General features: G+C 47.0%; 2 protein-coding genes across 4 annotated transcripts in view; both read right to left on the bottom strand.

Moving 5' to 3' along the window:
- The window catches only part of LOC142582230 (beta-alanine transporter-like), a 34677-nt gene extending 34349 nt beyond the window's left edge, over nt 1-328 (bottom strand). The window contains exon 1 of one of the 2 annotated variants that reach the window (XM_075691685.1): nt 56-328. The gene's annotated coding sequence lies outside the window, so the exon portion shown is untranslated. The remainder of the gene's footprint in view (nt 1-55) is intronic. The other variant, XM_075691684.1, reaches the window with a different exon arrangement.
- Nucleotides 329-3213: 2885 nt separating this feature from the next.
- LOC142582229 (uncharacterized) overlaps nt 3214-20268 on the bottom strand; it is a 109096-nt gene continuing 92041 nt past the window's right edge. For both annotated transcript variants that reach the window (XM_075691682.1, XM_075691683.1), the window contains 5 exons: nt 19947-20133; nt 19013-19102; nt 18134-18192; nt 10722-10844; nt 3214-3542 (listed from right to left, as the gene is read on the bottom strand). In XM_075691682.1, coding sequence (XP_075547797.1) covers nt 3363-3542; nt 10722-10844; nt 18134-18192; nt 19013-19102; nt 19947-20133 — 639 coding nt within the window. In that variant the 3' untranslated portion in view covers nt 3214-3362. The remainder of the gene's footprint in view (nt 3543-10721; nt 10845-18133; nt 18193-19012; nt 19103-19946; nt 20134-20268) is intronic.

Genomic DNA, 20268 nt, shown 5'->3' with positions numbered 1-20268 from the left:
CATGGTATGCAGTCTTCATTATATCACCATGACGCAAAAACAAATTGAACCTTACCTGGATACTTTCACGTTGCCAGTGAACTTGAAGTTTTCTTCCGTCGGTGTCGTCACCCCCAGACCAATTCTGTCTGTCTTCTTTTTTTCTCGGCGCTTTTATCGACACAATCTTGTTTTTGAATTGACTAATATTCGTAACAAAAGTGGTGCATTGGAAAATCACAAGTGCAGTGTAGTGCCTGTTGTTATTGCGGCTACCCGTCACTGGCGCAACCACATCGCTGTTCTTTCTCGGTTGTCCTGCAAAAATAATGGCACTCCTTGCGGTGAGTCCGTGACCACGTCCGGACTCAACTTATTACTTTACTGCTTGTATCTTGATAAGAAACGTAATTACGCTTGAAGCGTGCCAGGTTTATGGCGCTTATCAGTCATGATCATGCACGTTACATTTCAGTGACTCACCTCCGCTACTAAGACGCGAAAATTCGTTATTCGCGAGATACGCTTAAGGAGGGTAAGATGTCGTAGAGCATTGCAGACGGCGGCTTATGTATATATATATATATATATATATATATATATATATATATGTGTGTGTGTGTGTGTGTGTGTGTGTGTGTGTGTGTGTGTGTGTGTGTGTGTGTGTGTGTGTGTGTGTGTGTGTGTGTGTGTGTGTGTGTGTGTGTGTGTGTGCGCGCGTGTGTGTGTGCGTGTGCGTGTGTGTGTGCGTGTGCGTGTATGTGTGTGTGTGTGTGTGTGTGTGTGTGTGTGTGTGTGTGTGTGTGTGTGTGTGTGTGTGTGTGTGTGTGTGTGTGTGTGTGTGTGTGTGTGTGTGTGTGTGTGTGTGTGTGTGTGTGTGTGTGTGTCAACGTTACTAGACTAGCTAACGTTGGTACGTATGTACTCAATACCTTTTCTTTTCTCACATGCGTTTAGGGAAGCTTGATCTCTAAAGGCTCAATCACATCGGCGACTAACAGCGATCGCGCAACCAAGCTGTTAGCAAATCGATCAGTCGCAAATAAAAAGTGACAATTTTGGGCCGGCCGCTCGCTCCTCAATTTCTCAGTCGCGCGACCGCAGTCTCAAAACTGCTGAGGCGATCAAATGAGCTGAAACAGGGTGTCTGTATAACTTCTTTTACGTGGCGATGCAAGTGTGAGCGCATGGCGACTGGCCACGTCGCACTTGCTGGTGTGAGCATCGGTCGCTCTTAGTCGCTTTTTGGTCGCCCGTCTCTAATGGTCGCGTGACCCCCTCAAGTCGGAAGTGTGAATGAGCCCTAAAGGTTGCTGAATGAAAGTCTAAACCTCCACTTTGAAACAAGCTATGACCAAAAGGAGGCTTTATCCTTTCTGTTTATTTGTTTCTCCAAAATTATGAACTAATGTGATACGAGACGACAGTGGCACAAAAAAAAACACATTTATCAAAGAGCTTCACTTACGTCAAAGTGCTTTACTTACGTTTATCGAAGAGCCCCCCGCCACACCGCTGAGACCGACGTGCCCACGAGTAGCAAGCGGAGCAACGCGACTTCGTATTCTTTTTTCCCGTTCACGAAAACAAGTGACGCTGGCCTCACACTACTGAGAGTGCGAACCCTGAAAGCCCGTTCCGATCTCTGTTTCGGCAAAGATGAATTAAGGGAAATTCTAACAAAAGAAAGAAACATACATTCACCGTGTGGTAATGGGATAGCCGCAGGAACAAACGCAAACAGGCAACACCTAGACTCCACCCGATCCGCCGCAAGAGCGCCGTAAGAGATGGGAGCAGTGCCCACACAGTTGGGCTATTACACGTGCTAACCAACACTCGACAGCCTGTCGCGGCACTCGCCTTCAAGGCACTGACAAGAATAACATACAGCTATAGAGAATAGACGGCAGCAATATTGACCGCTATGTATTCGAAATTCTGCCGAGCAAGAAAGGTTCATAAAGCCTGCTTATACTCAACATTTAGAACTCCCCATCCCCAACCCCCTACCCCTTCAGAGACGCCGATGGCACACTTCCACCACCTATTTACTGAAGCAACCACCACGCTTAAACACCACAGCCTCGTTGTCATTGGACACCTTAATGCGGCTCAAGCCGCGTGGAGCTACAACAAAGCCTCCTCCAAAGGCACGATGCCCCACAGAACCATACAACACTGTTGGCCATCTTCACTGAATTCCAACGCCCCACAAGAATCGTGTCACATATATAAGAGTGTCACCAAAGACACCTGCGCCGACCTGCCGCTGGTTCGAGGAATCCGACGGGCTGAATGAGTTAACACAGAACAAACCCTGGGCAGGGATCGCTGCATCCTCGTCAGTAAAATGCACACACATATCGCCTCTCCGACGACAAACAAAACAGTTCGGCAGAACCCATCTCACGAAGACTGTCGACGGTAATGCGTTCATCAGTGAATCATTATATCGGGTGTTTCAGCGAACACTTTCAAAATTTGTTTAAAATTGGCAGTGGAAAATAGTACAATTCTAGTCCGTCAGCTAGTCTACTCAACGAGGCGGACATTACTAGCAAAACAAGAAATGAAACACATAATCGGCTAATTAACAGAAATTCACTAATTAAGTTTTGACTAATCACCTCATGGCACATATTGGAAATTACAAATTCTAGCTCGTGAGACTGCAAGGAATATCCACTTGAAAAGAATTATGTGGACGACACCATTCACGAGATATGTGCCGTCAAACTTGCGGTAAAAATGCACTGTCGTTCCACTAACTTTCTTAACAAAATGTCATTTTATGCATTGAAACGCAAAAGTAACTGCAACGCCAATGCATTTCTCTGCAAAGTTCGGGAATTAATATCTCGAAACTGGTGTCATCCTGAGAATTCGTTCCAAGTGGATCCGCCTTGTGAACTCTCCGACTAGAATTTGTGAATTGCAATATGTGCTTAACATAATTAAGAACTCAATTATTGACTTCTTTAATTAGTCGAATATGCATTTCAATTTTCTGTGCAAGTAATGTACGCCTGTACGAGCAGACCAGCTCATGGACTAGAATTATGCTATCTGCCCCAGGCAATTTTCAAAGATTTTTGAATGTGTTCGCTGAAACACCCACTATAGTGACGCAATGTTTGCCACCGTCGAAACGAGTTATGTATGATTCGTACTTGTAGTGTAGGTACTTGCGCTGAACAAACCTTTTCTTGGTGGTTGTGCAAACTTATTTTATTCTACCAAAACCCCTTCTTTGCCTTCTTTGTCCACCAAAAAAATATAGCGTGACCTCCGTCAGAGCTTCGCCAGCAGCGGCGTTTCAGAACAGCCGTCCTTTCATGTGTTAACGAAAAGGCACCGATTCAGGACTGACTGATGCCTGCTCAGTTCTGGTGGCCACCGGCGATGCACTGCCAGCGCAGGTGTTTTGAGCACAGAAGCGCCACCTGACGGCAGGCATTCAATTCCGTGTCCTCGGGAAACAGGTAAGTCTCGCCCAGCGCTGTGGCCACGGCGCGTGCTGCCGTGTCTCCGCCCAGTTTCTCAAATCCGCTGAACAGCACCTGCCATATTGTCATAACAGACAGTACTGTCAGCTTGGCATCACGCCCTGTGCCCCAGCTAACGTTAGTCAAGCTCTTTAAAGAAAAAAATATATTTGATAGTCACTGCACAAATACGATTATAAAACTTGCGGCAAGTTTTGAGAGGTCTGACGACCGAATACCGCAGGTAGTTTTTTTTCACTAAATAATTACGAAAGCTTGCCCAACGGCATAAGCTACTAAATATAGAAATACAGGCCGGTTTAGGCGATGCACATCAATAGTGCTTGCCCCCATAGAGCCAAAAATCATAGTGCAGTGGTCTCGTGGTACGAAGGCCCACTCTTTGCAGGTGCTGCCGTCGGATCTGTTTTAGCCCAGAACATCTCCACAACAGGTTTTTGGTTGTAGCGCAGACGTTTGAGATTAGTAATATGGGCAAGTATCCCCAAATAGTCCAAGGAGGGCTGTGGCCAGGTATAAGTGATCGATGGGGGCGGCACTCACCATGGTTTTTAAAACCGTATCTTGCACCACGTTTCCTTAAACCTATTTTTTCCTTCATACAGCTTGGCTAACATTAGCTGGGACACCATATATGATACGATAGAATTCTTCAGACACTTCTGGAAACGAGAAACTTTCTTGCCCACAATCAAAACGGCAAGTCTTAGCCTAAAACAGAATCTTATAAGGATTCTTTTCGTCAGATTTTACATATTTCTTATCATCTGTCCCACTGTGAATCTCATCTCACAGTAACAAGCACGCTACTCTGTACGAATCAATGGCGAAGTACAAGAACTATGGCGAACTAAAAAAAAACTCAGTGCCCTTCCACTATATGAAGAAGGATGACTAGCAAAGCTGTGTATGTGGGCCCCTTAATGGCGAACTGCACCTCCGCCAAGGGTCGACCCGGCATTGCACGATCTCCGGGATGGGCCCTCGTATGGGGAGTGCTTAACGCCTGCTTCACCTCCGCCGCGGCTCGGCCCGGCATTGCACGATCTCAGGGATGGGCCCTCGTTTGGGGAGTTTTTCGCTTACCACAACGAAACGAAAATCTGCGTGTACGGTTGAGGTATACAGCGTCGCTGTAACAAAAAAAAATGTTGCTGAGTGCAGTCTCAGTGGCATAAAATATTAAAGAGCAATGAAATCACGCGTATAACGAGAAAGACACTAATATCAGAATAATGTACCGATTGACAGTGACACGAGCTTTATTAGAGTGTCCAGGGGATTTGATTGGGGGGAACCGAAGGCTCCGCAATCAAGTTGGTGGCTCCGCCCACGATGGGACAGGGAGGTGGTGACTCTCCGCGACCGATTCTATTCCCATTCTATTCTTATTCGCGCTTCGTCAATGGTTCGAGCGCCGCCCTGTCCACGTTATAACTGGTGTAAGCCGATTGCTAACGGTGCAGGATAAGAGAGAGATAGAATTGAGCGAAAAGAATCGTTACGCTATTCCGGCTCAGGAAGGCAGCGCACTTGTGGACACGTGCACCAAATTACGAGCGCTCGTGCTTGTCTTGCTAGGTGTTCGTACACAAGTGGCTTTACAATAACAAAAGAGCCTTAGGCGACTCCATAACTTCCCTACTAGGAAGGAGTTATTAGAAGACGGCCAGAAGAGGGGCTCATATAATTTAGTGCCGGCACTGTCTGTGATGTTTCTTTTCCTTTACTGACTTTCACTTCACCCTTGTTCTTTTTCTTTGTGAGCGAACGAAAAAAATATTAAACGAACAAATCTATAATGAGAGCTGTACAAGTAAACTGGCGGCATAAAAGACAAAAACACAAGAAAGGGAAACAAATACAAGCGCTTGTCTTTGTCTCCCTTTCTTGTGTCTGTGTCTTTTATTGCGCTAATTTATTTGTTCAGTTGTGCAAAACCAACTAGCCAAACAATTAATTTTTCTATAATGAGAACTTTGTAAGTTTCTCCTTGTGTGCGAACGAAGGAACATTAAGCAAACCAATCTGTTATGCGAGGTTTCTAAGTATATAGCATTAAGGGGCAGCACGCATGCCATGTCCTGACCTACCGCCAGACTCTATATTTCAGGCAGAACGTTTATCGCCCCGAGCGATCGCACTGGGAGAACATTATAATCACACTGCAAAAGGAATCACATGACATTGCCGAAGGAATCTCCAACCTGATTGCCAGTCAAAGTATTTCTTGATCTGGGATTGATAACATAAACTGTGTCCCATTTTCTTACCAATCATTATCATCTGGTGAACTACCTAAGGACTGGAAGATCGCTAAGGTAGTTCCTCTTTTCAAATCTGGTGACAGGCGATCACCAAGCAATTATTGACATATTTCACTAGCATGCATATGCTGCAAACTACTTGAACATGTTATAGTTTCTCATATCTACGGTCACCTTCAGATGTATGCAAGCGATTTGGGTGCAAGTGAGTCCAGTGATTCACAAAAGGACTGTTCGTGGCCTGCGCTCTTCTCCGCAACAGCGACATCCTTTCATGGCCTTAGCCCTACATCAATGCCTGACGCAACTTGAGGTGGCGAATGATTTTTGTGCGCGGGTCGCTGGCGTGTGTGTCACCACCAACGCCGAATACGTGAGTGTCGACACTGTCTCGTGCCCCAGCAATGGAAATTCCATTTTTATGGAACGCTGCTTCTCGACGCTCATCTTCACCAGGGCCCGACGGCATCACCTATGCAGCTCTTGACCATCTTGGACAAGAGGCCAGGCAAGACCTGTTGAATTACTACAACCACACATGACATGAAGGCATTGTTCCTCAGCAATGAAAGATTGGTAGGCTCGTACCGCTACTCAAACAAGGAAAGTCGCCTTTCGACCTGACGTCATATCGGCCTATTGTCCGGGCAAGTTGCATAGGGAAAGTAATGGAAAAGATGATTCTTACATGCCTGGAATGGTATCTTGGACGCCACAGTGTGTACCCTAACTCCATGATACGTTTCCGGTGAGGCAGGTCATCAATCGACAATGTTATTGACCTCGCAGCACTCATACAAAAACAAAAATGCCTCAAACGCATATCAGTGACGCTTTTTCTTGATGTGAAAGGGGCGTACGATAATGTCACATATGAAGCGATCCTCGAGTCATTGGAGGCCGTTGGAATCGGTGGCCTAATGTTTTAGCGGATCCGCGACTATTTCACCAGAAGGTCCTTCTTTGTGCTGACCGAAGTTGGTTTGACTGCCAACTATTTTACACATGGTGGCGTCCCATAAGGCGGGGTATTGAGCCCTATTTTCTTTAAGCTAGCTATGGTTGGCCTTGCTGAAATATTACCCAAGACAATTCACCTATCAATGTAAACTAACGATATTTGTCTTTCGTCTTCTGCGATGACTAATCTTCACGTGCACGCAAGAATTCATCGAGCAGCCAACCTAAGCTGTTCGTATCTCTGCAAACAAGGCCTTAACATGTCCATCGAAAAATAAAATGCGTGCTGATCGTATTTACGCGCAAACCCATGGCACTGTACCCCGTTTCTCTCAATTTATCAAATACCAGAAGTCTCACCGCTCCTTAGGTGTGATTAGTGACAGGGACCTTTCTGGAGTCCCCACTGCCTCTACCTGAAGCGGAGACTAATCTCGATTGCACATATAATGAGATTCCTGTGGGGCAAAACCTGGGGCACGTCGGTACGGCCCATGCTGCAGCTGTACAGAGCACTGTTTCTGGGTTTTTTGCGGTACAGCTTGCCGGTTTTGGCGAGCATATGTGTGGCGAGCAAACTTTTGAGGGTACGAACAAACATTCGTACCCTCAAAAGTTTGCAAGGTCAGGCTCTACACGGGCATGCCTTGAACTATCCCGACGCGCCTCTACTCACGCAACGATCACGATTGCTAGAGACTACTTGGTTGCAACATATATGACGATTGACAACCTTAGGGCGCACATTCGAGCTCTGTGTCGAGTACCCAGTCACTACATTGCTGATTTGCCAGCACTAAGAGGTCTTTGTGCTGGCAAACTTGTGCTGGCAAACTGTGGCAAAAGCCACATTTTCCAAAATTGTTGCGAAACATCAAAGCTACCTTCCGTGGGGTTTTACACCAGCAGCAAGACCACTGTTACCACTGTGGTTCCTACGACACCACAAGTACGTCTCACGATTCCGGGAATTGCGAAGACCCGTCATTCAACAGTGGCTCTACGTTAGTTCACACTGTCATTACTGAACGAGACACATGAACAAAAAAACGCACATTTACACCAATCTTATTAACCCAGCCTTGCAAGTCACAATTACGTTCAACGTGTCCCATTTAACGACCTCTACGGCAACAGAACTTGCCGCTCTACGTGCCGCTGTTAATTACATCGCACAAATCAAAACTCGAAATTGGGTCATTTCTTGTGATCCTAGGCAGCAGTCAGCCTTACGACGCAAGTCCCATGAACAACTAGTGTTTGAGACCAGAGAGGATCCCCATCAAGCCCTCATAAACGGACATGGCATCATCTTCCAATGGCTTCCGGGGCACTGTGGCATCGTCGGAAGTGACCTTGCTGATGATGCCGCCCGGTCAGCCCATAAAGAAACCCTGACACTTCCTATACCCTTATCAAGGACAGATGCTGCGAGGTGTCTTTGTTTAGTTGCTCAAACCAAGATTGAAACTTTGTGGAACATCCCGATTTTCTCCAACTGCCGTCTCCACCGGCTGTATCCTACATTGAAGCTGCAGATTCCATCGAACTTCTCCCGCCGTGATGCAACTTTACTGTGCCGCCTCTGGTTAGGGGTGCCTTTTACAAAAGCCTACTCATTCCTTATTGGAATGTCCGACACACCGATCTGTGACTCGTACAACTGTGAAGAGACGATCGAGCACGTGTTTTGTTTTTGTAACCTTTATGATAACCAACGCGACGTTCTTAGGAGGGTGTTAAACCGATTAGATAACAGACCATTTTCAGAGACAGATTCTCGGACCATGGCCCCACGCGTCGCAGGCTTACAAAGCGACGCGGGCACTGCTACGTTTCATGAAACCGACTGTACTCAATGACCGCTTATAGGCGGGAAGTTATAGACATCCGCAAGTATTCACAGCGATATTACCTTCTTCCCTTCCTCTCCGTTCTTTTCCTCCCTAAAACCCCCTTGCCCTGTGTAGGATAGCAAACCGGATGTGCGTCTGGTTGACCTCCCTACCTTTCCTTCCTTCCTTCTTCCCCCTCTTCCTGCAGTCACCTTGAATCCAATTACTTTTCTTCTCTTGTTGGCATGGTTTGAGGAAAGGTTACTCATGTGACACGCTGTTATTTGAATTCACGACCGACCTACAGTTTAACATGAACACTAGTGAACAAACTGACTGCCACTTTCTTGCTTTCGCTTAAGGCCGACCCACATGGAGCGAACTTACTTGATGAACATTCGGCGGCGAGCGCCGGGGCGGGAACACGGCGGCGTGCCTCACGTCCGGTGCCCCTCAAGGCAGCGTCCTCCGTCCATTACTCTTTTTAATATACATTACTCACTTACCCGCTAACAGATCATCCTCAATCAGGTTGTTCGTTGATGACTGCATTATATACCGAACTATTAGATATTTCGATGACCATTCTACTCTCCAAAATCACCTTGGCCTAACCTATAATTGATGAAAAACTTGGCAGATGCCCCTAGCCGTAAATGCACTAGCTGAGGGCTTCGCTATTCCATTAATAATACAATAATTTCTAATATCCCATCGTACAAATATCTTGGCGTCCACGTTACACCTAATTTTTCCTGGGCTGCGCATGTAGCAACCAGCCCTTCTAAGGCTTTTAAGTCTCTCGGTTATCTGCGTAGAAACTTGCGTAGCACATCTTCTATTCTACGGAAATTAGCATATCTAACCTATGTTTGTCCCCAACTAGAATTCATTTCATTCACGTGGTCGCCATATCAAGAGTGCCTTATCAACATGTGGGAAGCTGTTCAGAATGGAGCAGCCAGATTCATCTCGCTAATTACGACTATCTTTCAATCACACCCGAATAAAAAAAAGGCATTTGATTTAAGTCATTCCAAGCTCGTCGCGTGATCGCTCTTCTATGTCTCCTTCATGGGTATATTTATATCAATAAATATCATTGTTTGCCGATTCATGTGCCTGTGAGCCCGTCACAACGCCTTCACAAGACACTCAGTTTCATGCGCACACATGGTCAAATACCGTCATTTAACTCATCATGACTGCCTCGTGTTATTGCACATGGGAACAATCTTCTGGACTACATGGCATCCATGTCAAGCTGCGAAAACTTTTGTGATAACTTGAATACGTTATTTCATAATATTGTATTATGATGTTCCACTGTACTATGCACAACCTTTGTTTTGTTACCTCTTTATTTGGTGCTAACGCTTTTCTGTATTGAAGAAACTGTTACTCCCCTTTTCAATGCCTCCAATGTGCCTGTAAGGTATTTGAATAAATAAATAATATCATTGGCATATTATAAATTCTTATTAAATGCGCTTGTTTGATATCAATGGCAGTGAACTGTAAAATGAAAACAGCGTTCTATACAGTCGCTCGCACTGCACGCATACTCGCTGAAAAATTCTCCTCTCGAAGTATACCGCTCCTTTTGGCTTCCTGCAACTTTCTTTGTCAAATTTTCACAGCAATTATTATTATAGCAGGAAAGGCTTATATTACTGATTTGGGTATCTTTGACAGTAACTCGTAATTTCATGAACTGGGATTGTTAGTTGAAGACATGCTTGATTAATAGAATAGAAATGTTAGCCACGTGATTTAATTGATTTGCTTGGCGCAAGTGATGTGTCATGTGTCAGTGGGTATCACTCGATCGAATACTTGTAGACAAGTAGTGCACCCAATATTCATGATTCACGTGTTTCAAGCTTCTTGTGCTGAAACGTCGCATTGTACGTCATTGTTATTTCTCTGTGCTTCTTGACATACGCTCACATTTCTTCTCACTTATCCAATCATGAATTAGAAGGACGAATTGTTTATTAGCAGCCTTTCTAGGAAGCCTCACGACTATCACAATACAACAATTAAAATAGCACGTTAATCAGACGTTCGTCAGCGGTGCTGTAAGTTCCTCTTCGAACTTCTGATGAAAAGAAAGCGAGAACTGACGCCACAAAGCGCGTTCGCCTTCGCTCCCAAGTTGCATCACGCACCTGGCGCTCTTCTCTCCCGCCGTCGTCGGCCGGCTTCTCCCGATTCCAGCACACCGTGAAGAAGCGCCGGTTTGGCTCGTTCGCCAGCCGCATCGGTCTTCCCAGAAGTCCCTGCTGCCCTTCCTACAATACATACGGTCACTTCTACTTCAATCCTTCCTAACTACTAGTATGTCTCTGTATGAGACGTGTTAACATTCGATGCATAGTAACCGGCTAAAAATGTATTAAGAGGAAGCTTTCGCTCGGGCCCAACTCCACCGCGGCCTATTCAAATACACGTAAAACGCAAAAACGTTTTTCTGAACTAATCCCTGGACCGATTTTAATGAAATTTGTTGCGTTTGAGAGAGATAGTCAAATTCTAGTGACTCTCGGAAGCGGAATTTCGATTTAGCGTCTGAAGTGTTAAAGAGGATTTTAGAAATTTCGAAAGTTTGAAAAATGTTGAAGCAGAAAATTTACAGATTAATACCTCTACATCAAGAACAGATATCGCGATTCTGCAAATGGCATCCATTAGATCATTCAAAGCGGACAAATTCGATATGTCAATTTATAGCTTATGTGAATTCGTTACGTTGTGTAAAAGGGGTCGGCAAAAGCTTTATTTTCATATTACCACATTTTTCGAGATTCATGTGTAACACATCAATTTTGTGCGCTTTAGATATACTATAAGATGCAGTTCCCGGTATAGTGATATCATTTTTCATTGCTGAGTTACAGAGCTGTAAACTTGATAGCTTCGTTTTCTGAAAAGATGTGATTTTTGCCAATTTTTAATAAAAAATTGACGATCTAAATGGAAAATTCGAAACCAACAGTCATAGATATTAAGTATTTTTTAAATGCAACAAACCTCGTCAAATTTGGTGCAGTGGTTGCCGAGAAAAACGAATTCTCCTTTTACATGTATTTGTATAGGAGCACCCGAGCCAAAGCTTCATCTTGAGTTCCGGGGTTTTGCGTGCCAAAATCAAAATCTTATTATGAGACACGCAGTAGTTAAAACTCCGGATTTATTTTGACCACCTGGGGTTCTTCAACGTGCACCTAAGTCTAACCACACGACCGTTTCAGCATTCCTCCCCCACGACCAGGATAGAAACCACGACGTCGAGCTCAGCAGCGCAACGCCATAGCCTCTGAAGCTACCACGGCGGGCCTGACTCAGGGACTGAATGTTCAGCTTCGTGCAAGCACCGTACAGAACCCAGGTTCCTGCAGTAAGCGGCAACCATTGCGTCAGCGCACAGCGCCGCATGCCCAGGCATCGTCCATGGCATGTGAACCAGACAACAGTGCAGGAGAATAAGGCAATGCCCACGGTGTCTCTCCATCTTTTTACACGTTTTTTCAGTTATTGGGAAAAACACTGCGAAAATTAAACATTAAAGCGCTTCCAACTCCTACCACACCACTGCTTTCGCGTTTACCCCGTCAAGACGCGTAAACGAGATACTGAATCTGCAATCATTGAATCATTCATAGTGCAAGCGGACGTTCCTTTCCGTCCCCCGTCCGCCGTGAGCTCGCCAATTGCGACATTTGCTTGTATCTTGCTCTTACAGTGCGTAAATATTTGTGACAGCGATTTTCCCACATGTTATGTGATCAAGACTGAAATAAATTGTATTGTTTACATTATGATCAAAGCTTGAAATGAATATTGATGCAAAAATATCAAATGGCCTATTGAGCAAGAAAGTCGGCGTCTGTAGTAGCGAAATGGCACCTAAATTCCCATTGGCTGCGACGCGACGTCACATGCGCGCCTCGACGGAACAGAGCGTGCGAAAGGGTACGCCTGCTGCCGCTCTGGCGCGCCAGGTGTTGCGTCAGGAGAGAGGGCGTCGCAGCTATACCGCGTCACCCTCACTCTCGGAGGAGTGTGTTATCCGTGCGTTCCTTGTCAGCGCAAGCGTTCTATTTAGTCTTGGTAATCGCTATAAAGTACTTAATGTATAAAAACAGAATAAATTCGAAAGAAGAAACGTTGGTGGTAGCGAGTTTTAGAACTTACGATCCCACGCTCAGAAGCAGTGTCTTACCCAGCGGGGTAAACCAGCGCCTCCTAGATATCAGGCCTGTGCACTCTGCTTTGTGACATCATACCACTTGGTAAAAACTTTATTTATTGTCCTGCAGAGCTTTCGCCAACGGGGCCTTAGGTCTCCCACGTGAGGACGTCGACATGTTACCTCGCCGCCGCCTCACGGGCCTGCTGGGCGGCCCAGAGTCGGTCGCCGAGGCTGGGGCTGCGCAAGGCAGCGGCCCACCGCGGCGGAAGGGTTCCGGAGTTGGCACCATGCGGATTTTTGTTACAGTCCCAGAGAATGCGAGTTAAAGTGTCTATATCAGTGTAGCAGAGCTTGCATATATTTGTCGGGTATGTACCGGGGTAGCGCCTGTGGTACTGTGCCGGATTAGGGTACGTGAGCTTCTGCAGTTGTCTGAGGGCCGCTGCCTGCGGCCTGTCCAATTTGTCGCTGGGCAGAGGGAAGGTTCGGAGGGTCAGGCAGAGGGCCTTCGTAATTTCGTTGTAGCTCGTCAAGCAGTGTTTGGTGATGTCCCATGGACGACAGTGGCGGCACGACGGTCGCCGGTGTGGTTCGTGAGCTCGCGCGCCTTGGCCTGAGCGTCTCGTTTCGGTTACGACGTGTCTCCGATACTTCTCCCATGTTCGCCGGAAACCACTGGATTCTGGTTTGAAATTCTACCTCCCGCTGGACTTAGTGATTGCTCAGGACTCGGGCCGCTCTCCGTGAGATCCATCCGTTGGCAAAGTTTCTGACCGCTTGTCTCGAGTCGCAGAGAACTATCGCGCACGTGAGGGTGACCCGTGAGGGCGAGTGTCACCACCGTTTCCTCCACTTCTTCTGCGCGCTCGCAAGCTACACTTGCCGGTATGCGCGCTTTGCCTCTCGAACCGACGACCGCAACCATGAATCGCGAGCGTTCTGCGTATTCCGCTGCTTCAACAAACCGTGTCCCCATTTCGTCTCCGTGGGTGTGAAGGAGAGCTCTGGCCCTGGCCGCTCTTCTTCCCGGGTTGTGTTCCGGGTGGACGTTCTGTGGAATCGAGTCGACTCTTAGCGTTTGTCTAATCGCGTCTGGAAAGGTGACTTTCTGGCCTTGTTGTGCGTGGTAACGGATGCCGAGGCTTTCCATGAGCTGGCGTACCACTCTCGTGCCGGCTAATCTTTCCAGTTGTGAAGTGCGATGCGCCTAGGCGATTTCGCTAAGCGTATTGTGAAGCCCGAGCTGGAGCAAGCGGTGCGTGCTGGTGGACTCGGGTAGACCCAGTGCTATCTTGTACACCCTGCGGATGAGGCCGACGTTGATTTTGACTTCTTCTCCTTTGTACCAGTTGTGGAATGCCGCAACGTACGTAACATGGCACATGAAGAAAGAGTGTATGAGTCGTGTGAGACGCCTCCATCATCCTGTTTCTTCTGCTAGTGAGCCTCTTGAGAATTCTCATGGAGTTAGCCGCGTTGTGCTTTAGTTTAGTAATTGTCTCGCCGTTGACGCCGTTTGCTTCGATTATCATGCCTAGGAACCTTATTCTCTGCAGTATTGGGTGGTTGCTCCGTTTCTAGTGCGTAATCTGATCTCTTAGTATTCTCGCCTGGTAGTCGCCGCATTCCCACCCAACTGACCCCCTGACAACCCAACAACATCGACATCTGCTGAACTAGCTTCTCTTCGCGCTGCACTTTTTTTCGTCAATCGGGAGCCACCTCGACAATGGTCAATCTTCAGCGACTCAAAGGCAGCCCTACTATCTGTGCTATCAGCTCTGCGTCGCGGGACATTCCAACAGCTCGTATTCGATATTGGGTGCCTACTCCATACATCACGGGAGAAAGGACACCACGTGACGTTTCAGTGGCTGCCAAGTCACTGCGGCGTCATAGGAAACGAACACGCCGATAATGCCGCTCGGGCAGCTCTTGAAGACGCATAAGAAGAGGCCATACCACTTTCACGGTCCGCCGCAGCTAGCAGACTTCGAGTGCTTGCACAGGAGATCACGCTCTCTCTATGGTGCACACCAAAGAGGCAGACCAAACGGAGCAACCGTCAATACCACCTGCCCTCTTTGATGCATCTCTATATGCCAACTGGACTCCGCCGAAGAGAGGCGACTCTGCTTTATCGCTTATGGCTAGGCGTGGCTTTCACGAAATCTTACTCATTTCGCATTGGAATTGCCGACAACGCTCTCTGCAATGCCTGTTTTTGCGAGGAGACACTGGAACACATTCTGTGCGACTGTCCTGAATATAATGTTCAGCGACAGTCCCTGGCATTCGTTCTAGCGCACCTTGACACTAGACCATTGTCCCTCGACACGATTTTCACATGCCGCCGACAAAAGACATCGCAGCTGAAGGCGACAAAGGGACGGCTTCGGTTTTTGAAAGAGACGGGATCGGACAAGCGGCTGTGACAGTGATATCACGTACCACGCCAGAGCGATGGACTCTAACGGACGATGTGTGTGTGCTGTGCTGTGTTCTCTCTCTCTCTCTCTCCCTTCCTCATCTTTCATCCCCCATCTCTCTCCCATGTGTAGGGTAGCAAACCGGTTAAGCTAAACTGGTTAACCTTCCTGCCTTTCCTTCCCCACTTTTTCCTTCCTTCCTTCCTCCACCACCCGCGGGTGGTCTGTCGCTCTGCGTGGGGCGGTAGAGTAGGAGTTCGGATTTTTTCAGCGAACATCGTAACCCCGCACCCACGAGGTATTCCTCTATTGTGTCGATTGCTAGCTGCAGTGCCGTTTCGATGTGACCGTCTCTTCCTTCGTGCACCCAGATGGTAATGTCGTCGTCGTATATGGCGTGCCGGACGTCTTCAAGTTCTTGAAGTTTTTCTGCTTGCCCGATCATGACCAGGTTGAAGAGCGTGGGCGAGATGACCGAGCCCTGCGGGGTGCCGGCGCATCCCAGCGTTTGGTCTTCTAGCTGGAGGTACCCTGCCGCTAAAACAGCTCGTCTGTCCGTCAAGAAATCGTTTACGTCATTGTGCGTGCACACACTGAGGTTTTGCAGCGATATCTGGTGTAAGATCCCCGAGTGCACGATTCTGTCGAACGCACTCTCGAGGTCGAGGCCGAGAATTCCTTTGGTGCCTCTCGTTTTGCCATCGAGCACCTGGTGTTTCAGGTGCGTCATTGCGTCTTGCGTGGACAGGTGTAGACGGAATCCTATGATGGATGGTGGGTATGCCCTTTCTGCTCTAAGTGGTCTTGCCAGCGGTTAAGCAGTGCGTGCTCCATGGTCTTGCCGACGCACGACGTTAGCGATATGGGGCGAAGGTTGTCGAGGCTCGGCGCTTTTCCGGGTTTTGGGATTAGTATCGTTCTCGCAGTTTTCCACTGTTGTGGGAGGCTGCCGCGCTGCCAGCAGTCATTGATGAATGCGTCAACTGTTCCTCGGATCGGTCGTCGAGATTCTTCAGGACGCAATTAGACACCCCGTCGGGGCCCGGCGCCGATCTGCTGTGGAGGTTGTGCGGCGCCGTCCTGATCTCTTGTGTGCTAAAGTCCTTATCCAATTCTGCTTTCTGACCCCCGTCATAGGGGCCGTGTTTTGCAGTCGAAGTGTACGGCATGCACTTCGCTCGTAACCGGACGGTCGCTGCATCTTCACCGTGCATCTCGAGCTCCCTATGTAACAGGCGTACGAGACAGTTCCTCTGGTGGGACTTGGTCTTCGTTTCGTCCAACATATGCTTAAGCAGGTTCCACGATTTCCCGTTGTGTAGTTGGCCGTCGACTGCATTGCATAATTCGTCCCATCGCGGGCGGTTGTGCGTTCGGCAGTGTTCCTCGATGTTGCGGTTGATCTCCGCTGTTTTCTTTCTAAGTCTCCGGTTGAGTCTCGGTCCCTTCCCTCTGGCCAGGACCGAATTCTTCGCATCGATGAGATGCGCCAGGTGGCTGTCCATCTTGTGAGGTTCGACCTCGGTTTCGGCGGTCTTCGTTGTCGTTTTGGGGTCCGCGACTAGCGAGCGGGTCCAGGCTTCGATGTAAGTGATCGTATCTCCTGAAGACTGTTGTTGGTCTCCTTTCTTTCTAAAATCTTCCCATTCGGTCCATTTGAATTTTTGCTTACTGCCCTGCGCCTTCCTTGTCTGGCGTCGGGACGTGTATTTTTACGATCATGTGGTCGCTTCCCAGGTCGGTTGGACCGAAATTTCCGTGGCCAAGCCCGGCGCGACTAAAACGGTGCCGCCAAAATCGCCGCGAGGAGAGGAGACAAAGGAGAGGAAAGACAGGGAGGTTAGCCAGTGTAAGTACCGGCTGGCTACTCTGCGCTGGGGAAAGGGTAATGGGGCTTACTCGGAAGCCCCATTAGGTTATATGGCAGTCAGGCAAGGTAGCATGACGTCGCGGAACGAAGTGCGTTGGCCTTGTGGTATCTAGGAGGAGTTGGCCAAGTATCTCAGCGCACTCGCTTTCCCGAGAGGAGTTCATAACTCGAAGCGTCGCTCAACGGCGTCCAATTGGACATTATAGTTTTCGCATTCACTACTCATGAGAAGCGCTTAGGTGTCCTCATATATTTTCTTGGGGAATGTAAGCTCCGTCAAACAGAAGATGCTGATCACGCTGTGTGCTCAGCAGTTTTCTCAAACGCACCGTTGGCTTCCCGTGCACACTTGGAACTTCCGCCACACGATGCGCTGTTCGCTTCACCATGCGGTAACCGTACGGTCTATTAATACATTACTTGCCACTTTGAATTTCGCGTTTCCTCGTTTGAAGGCAAAGCGAGCTTCACATATGAGAGAATAAATCCAAGCTAGCTGGTACAGAATCATATTTGCAGCGGAGAGCGCTGAAGTATGGGAAGAGCGTATACATGTACAACGTCCGAAATGGGAAGTCGTTTTTGTGAAGCTTACTTCCCGTAAGCTTCACAAAAAGAATCAACTGAAGCACGCAAAAAAAAATTGTATATTGATCGGCACGTGCCAAAACCAAGCATTCTAGAATAACGAACAAGCTGGCCGCATCTCAGAAGCCTATAGTTGTTAAAGTCAAGTGTAACTGGCGACTTACGAAACATCTAAGACGCGACAGCTACACATGTGACGTCTACATAGATGCCTATTAAACAAATGCAATAGCCTAAAATGACATAAACGGCATATCAGTCATTTCATCATTATTAACAATCTAAATCGTTGCCTTATACAACCGGCTACTCGGAGCGTCACTACAAACACTTCTGTGCACGTGCGAGCACCTTTTGCTTGTAATTCAATGGCCATATTTATCGTCTTTTGGCGTCTCCTGTGGACATCCGAATAAAGCTCCAACATTTCACAAGGTTTGCTGTTGAGCAAGAGCTCTGGTACAATGCAATCATTAGGTGGCTTGGCCACAGAAAACATACGTTGCTGGCGGTGTGAATGACGTCGAGGCACTTGCAGCCTTGAGGTTCAGCCCGGTCGACTGCAATTTAAAAACAAGACAGGTTTTAGCTATCGCTACACTGCACGTTGGATAAAGTGCAATAATTATCAATAATATTTTAAGCGCTTTGTAACAGCTTAATTAGACGTTTGGAATGAGCTGCTTCCAGCATGAAGCATATACGCAAAATTAGCAGTGCAACCCCAGACGTAGGAATTTCTGAATTTTCTCCACTAACATACAGAAGCGATTTAACACGCTAATCATAAATCATTCAGCAAGTTTGAAAAGTATTGTGTGAATTGTTGTGCTCTCTGTTTAACGTCTTAGGAATGACTCCTGTGGCCACGCATTTAGTCCCACCCAATAGAGTATGGGTGAAAGCAATGCACTTTCTCCAATCTAATCTTGCAAAATAAACAAAATTTGAATGTATGTATATGCAAAGTGATTACAAGCAGATAGCTTCCTATGTTTTATTGTAGCAGATGATGAGCAACAAAAAAAATTTTTTTCTGTCCTTCATTGTGTGTGTGGCTTTCATTTCTTGCTTCCTTTCTATGTTTGATGATGTCGTAATAAGAGTGCCAATAGATATACGCAGCAGCTTAGCATGGCACGTACTTTGGGAGGCAGCCTATGCTGTATAATTCATGAAGAACCTAAGTCGTTTGACATTCCAGCCAATTATACAGAAACCAACACTAGCGCATCTATAAGCGTACATGTGCACGGCACTACTGACAAGCGATGGCCGATGCAGTCATCGATGGAGCATCGGACAGATCACACTTAGTAGCAACAACAAGGCGTATTGCGTGGACAATCAAGGGAATGGCGCACCACCGCACACACTCACCTGGAGAACCCACCGGTGATCCGGCACCTTGCTTAGGGCTGCCATAAAGGATGACACTCGAGCGACTGTGCCGCCGTTTTCTCTTAGCCACTGCGCGTCAATTGAGCGGTCGCGTGTAAGACACGCATCACGAAAGCTGGTCCAAAAAGAACATTATGAAACCCTAGGAGCTTAGAATTTACCTTTTCAATAAGCTATCTATCAACCTTGCGGGTTCTTACAGCTTAATTTTATTTTGAGAATGGCTGCCTTACAGTATTAAAACAAAGCAAGAAAGAAAATGCGAATCCAACCCTGCATCTTACAGGAAGTGCAGCAAGACTCTCCAATTACAACCATTCTGACTCCACTTGCTGACCTTGCGGATTTCCGCACAACTGAGTTACGGCGCATTAACACAAATTAAAATTTAAATTAAAACAACTTACAGAGTATTAATTTCCAAAACCACGATCTGATTATGAAGCACACCGCAGTGGGAAACTCCGGAAATTTGGACCACTCGGGGGTTTTCCGACGTGCACGTCAATCAATTTACATGCGTGTTCTCGCATTTCGCTTTAAGACAAAGCGTAAACAAGGATGTCAAGACAAACTTTGTCTGAATGGAAGCCATCAGTTTTCAAGCATACTAAGGCAGGCTGCCTAATTATAAAGAAGCATATATTATTATTTTTTTGCCGAGATTGCTTGTTGTATTTCCCATTTTAAATGGATTAGTAAATTTGTGTTAGAAATTCAACCAATGTATAATCAATGTCAATACAAATAACCTTCTTTCCTTCCCCCCCCCCTGTAGTTTCAGATAAAAATAAACAAAACAGTAGTTAACCTAATGCCACGAGAGCATGTTCAAAGAACCAAGCGATATTTTGACAAGCACTTGATTTTTCTAACGCGACAAGCGTCGTTCGTGACACACTTTTTGCAGTACCGGGCAGGAAGACGAGGTTAGGGTCAAGAGTGCAGCGAGGTACGAATCCGAGCGAAGCCAGGAACTCGACTAGCCGCTCCGAAACAAGGCTCGCGTCGTGAGGCACGTCCGCTGTGACGAGACGGTTGGCATCCCTGAAGTATTGCAGCAGGTCGTGCACACTCTCCGTGTACTCCTGGTACCGCTTCTACAAGAGCAATCAACACATAACTCATGGTTACAAGAGTGCGAAGCAAACTAACAATAAAGCCAGGGAAACCACGGGGGAAATTAACAACTATTTTTTAGTGAAATACAGAAATCAAGGTGGCTCAAAAGACAA

Source organism: Dermacentor variabilis, chromosome 5, assembly GCF_050947875.1.
Source record: "Dermacentor variabilis isolate Ectoservices chromosome 5, ASM5094787v1, whole genome shotgun sequence".
NCBI lineage: Eukaryota > Metazoa > Arthropoda > Arachnida > Ixodida > Ixodidae > Dermacentor > Dermacentor variabilis.
This window is presented reverse-complemented; position numbering and strand designations above follow the sequence as displayed.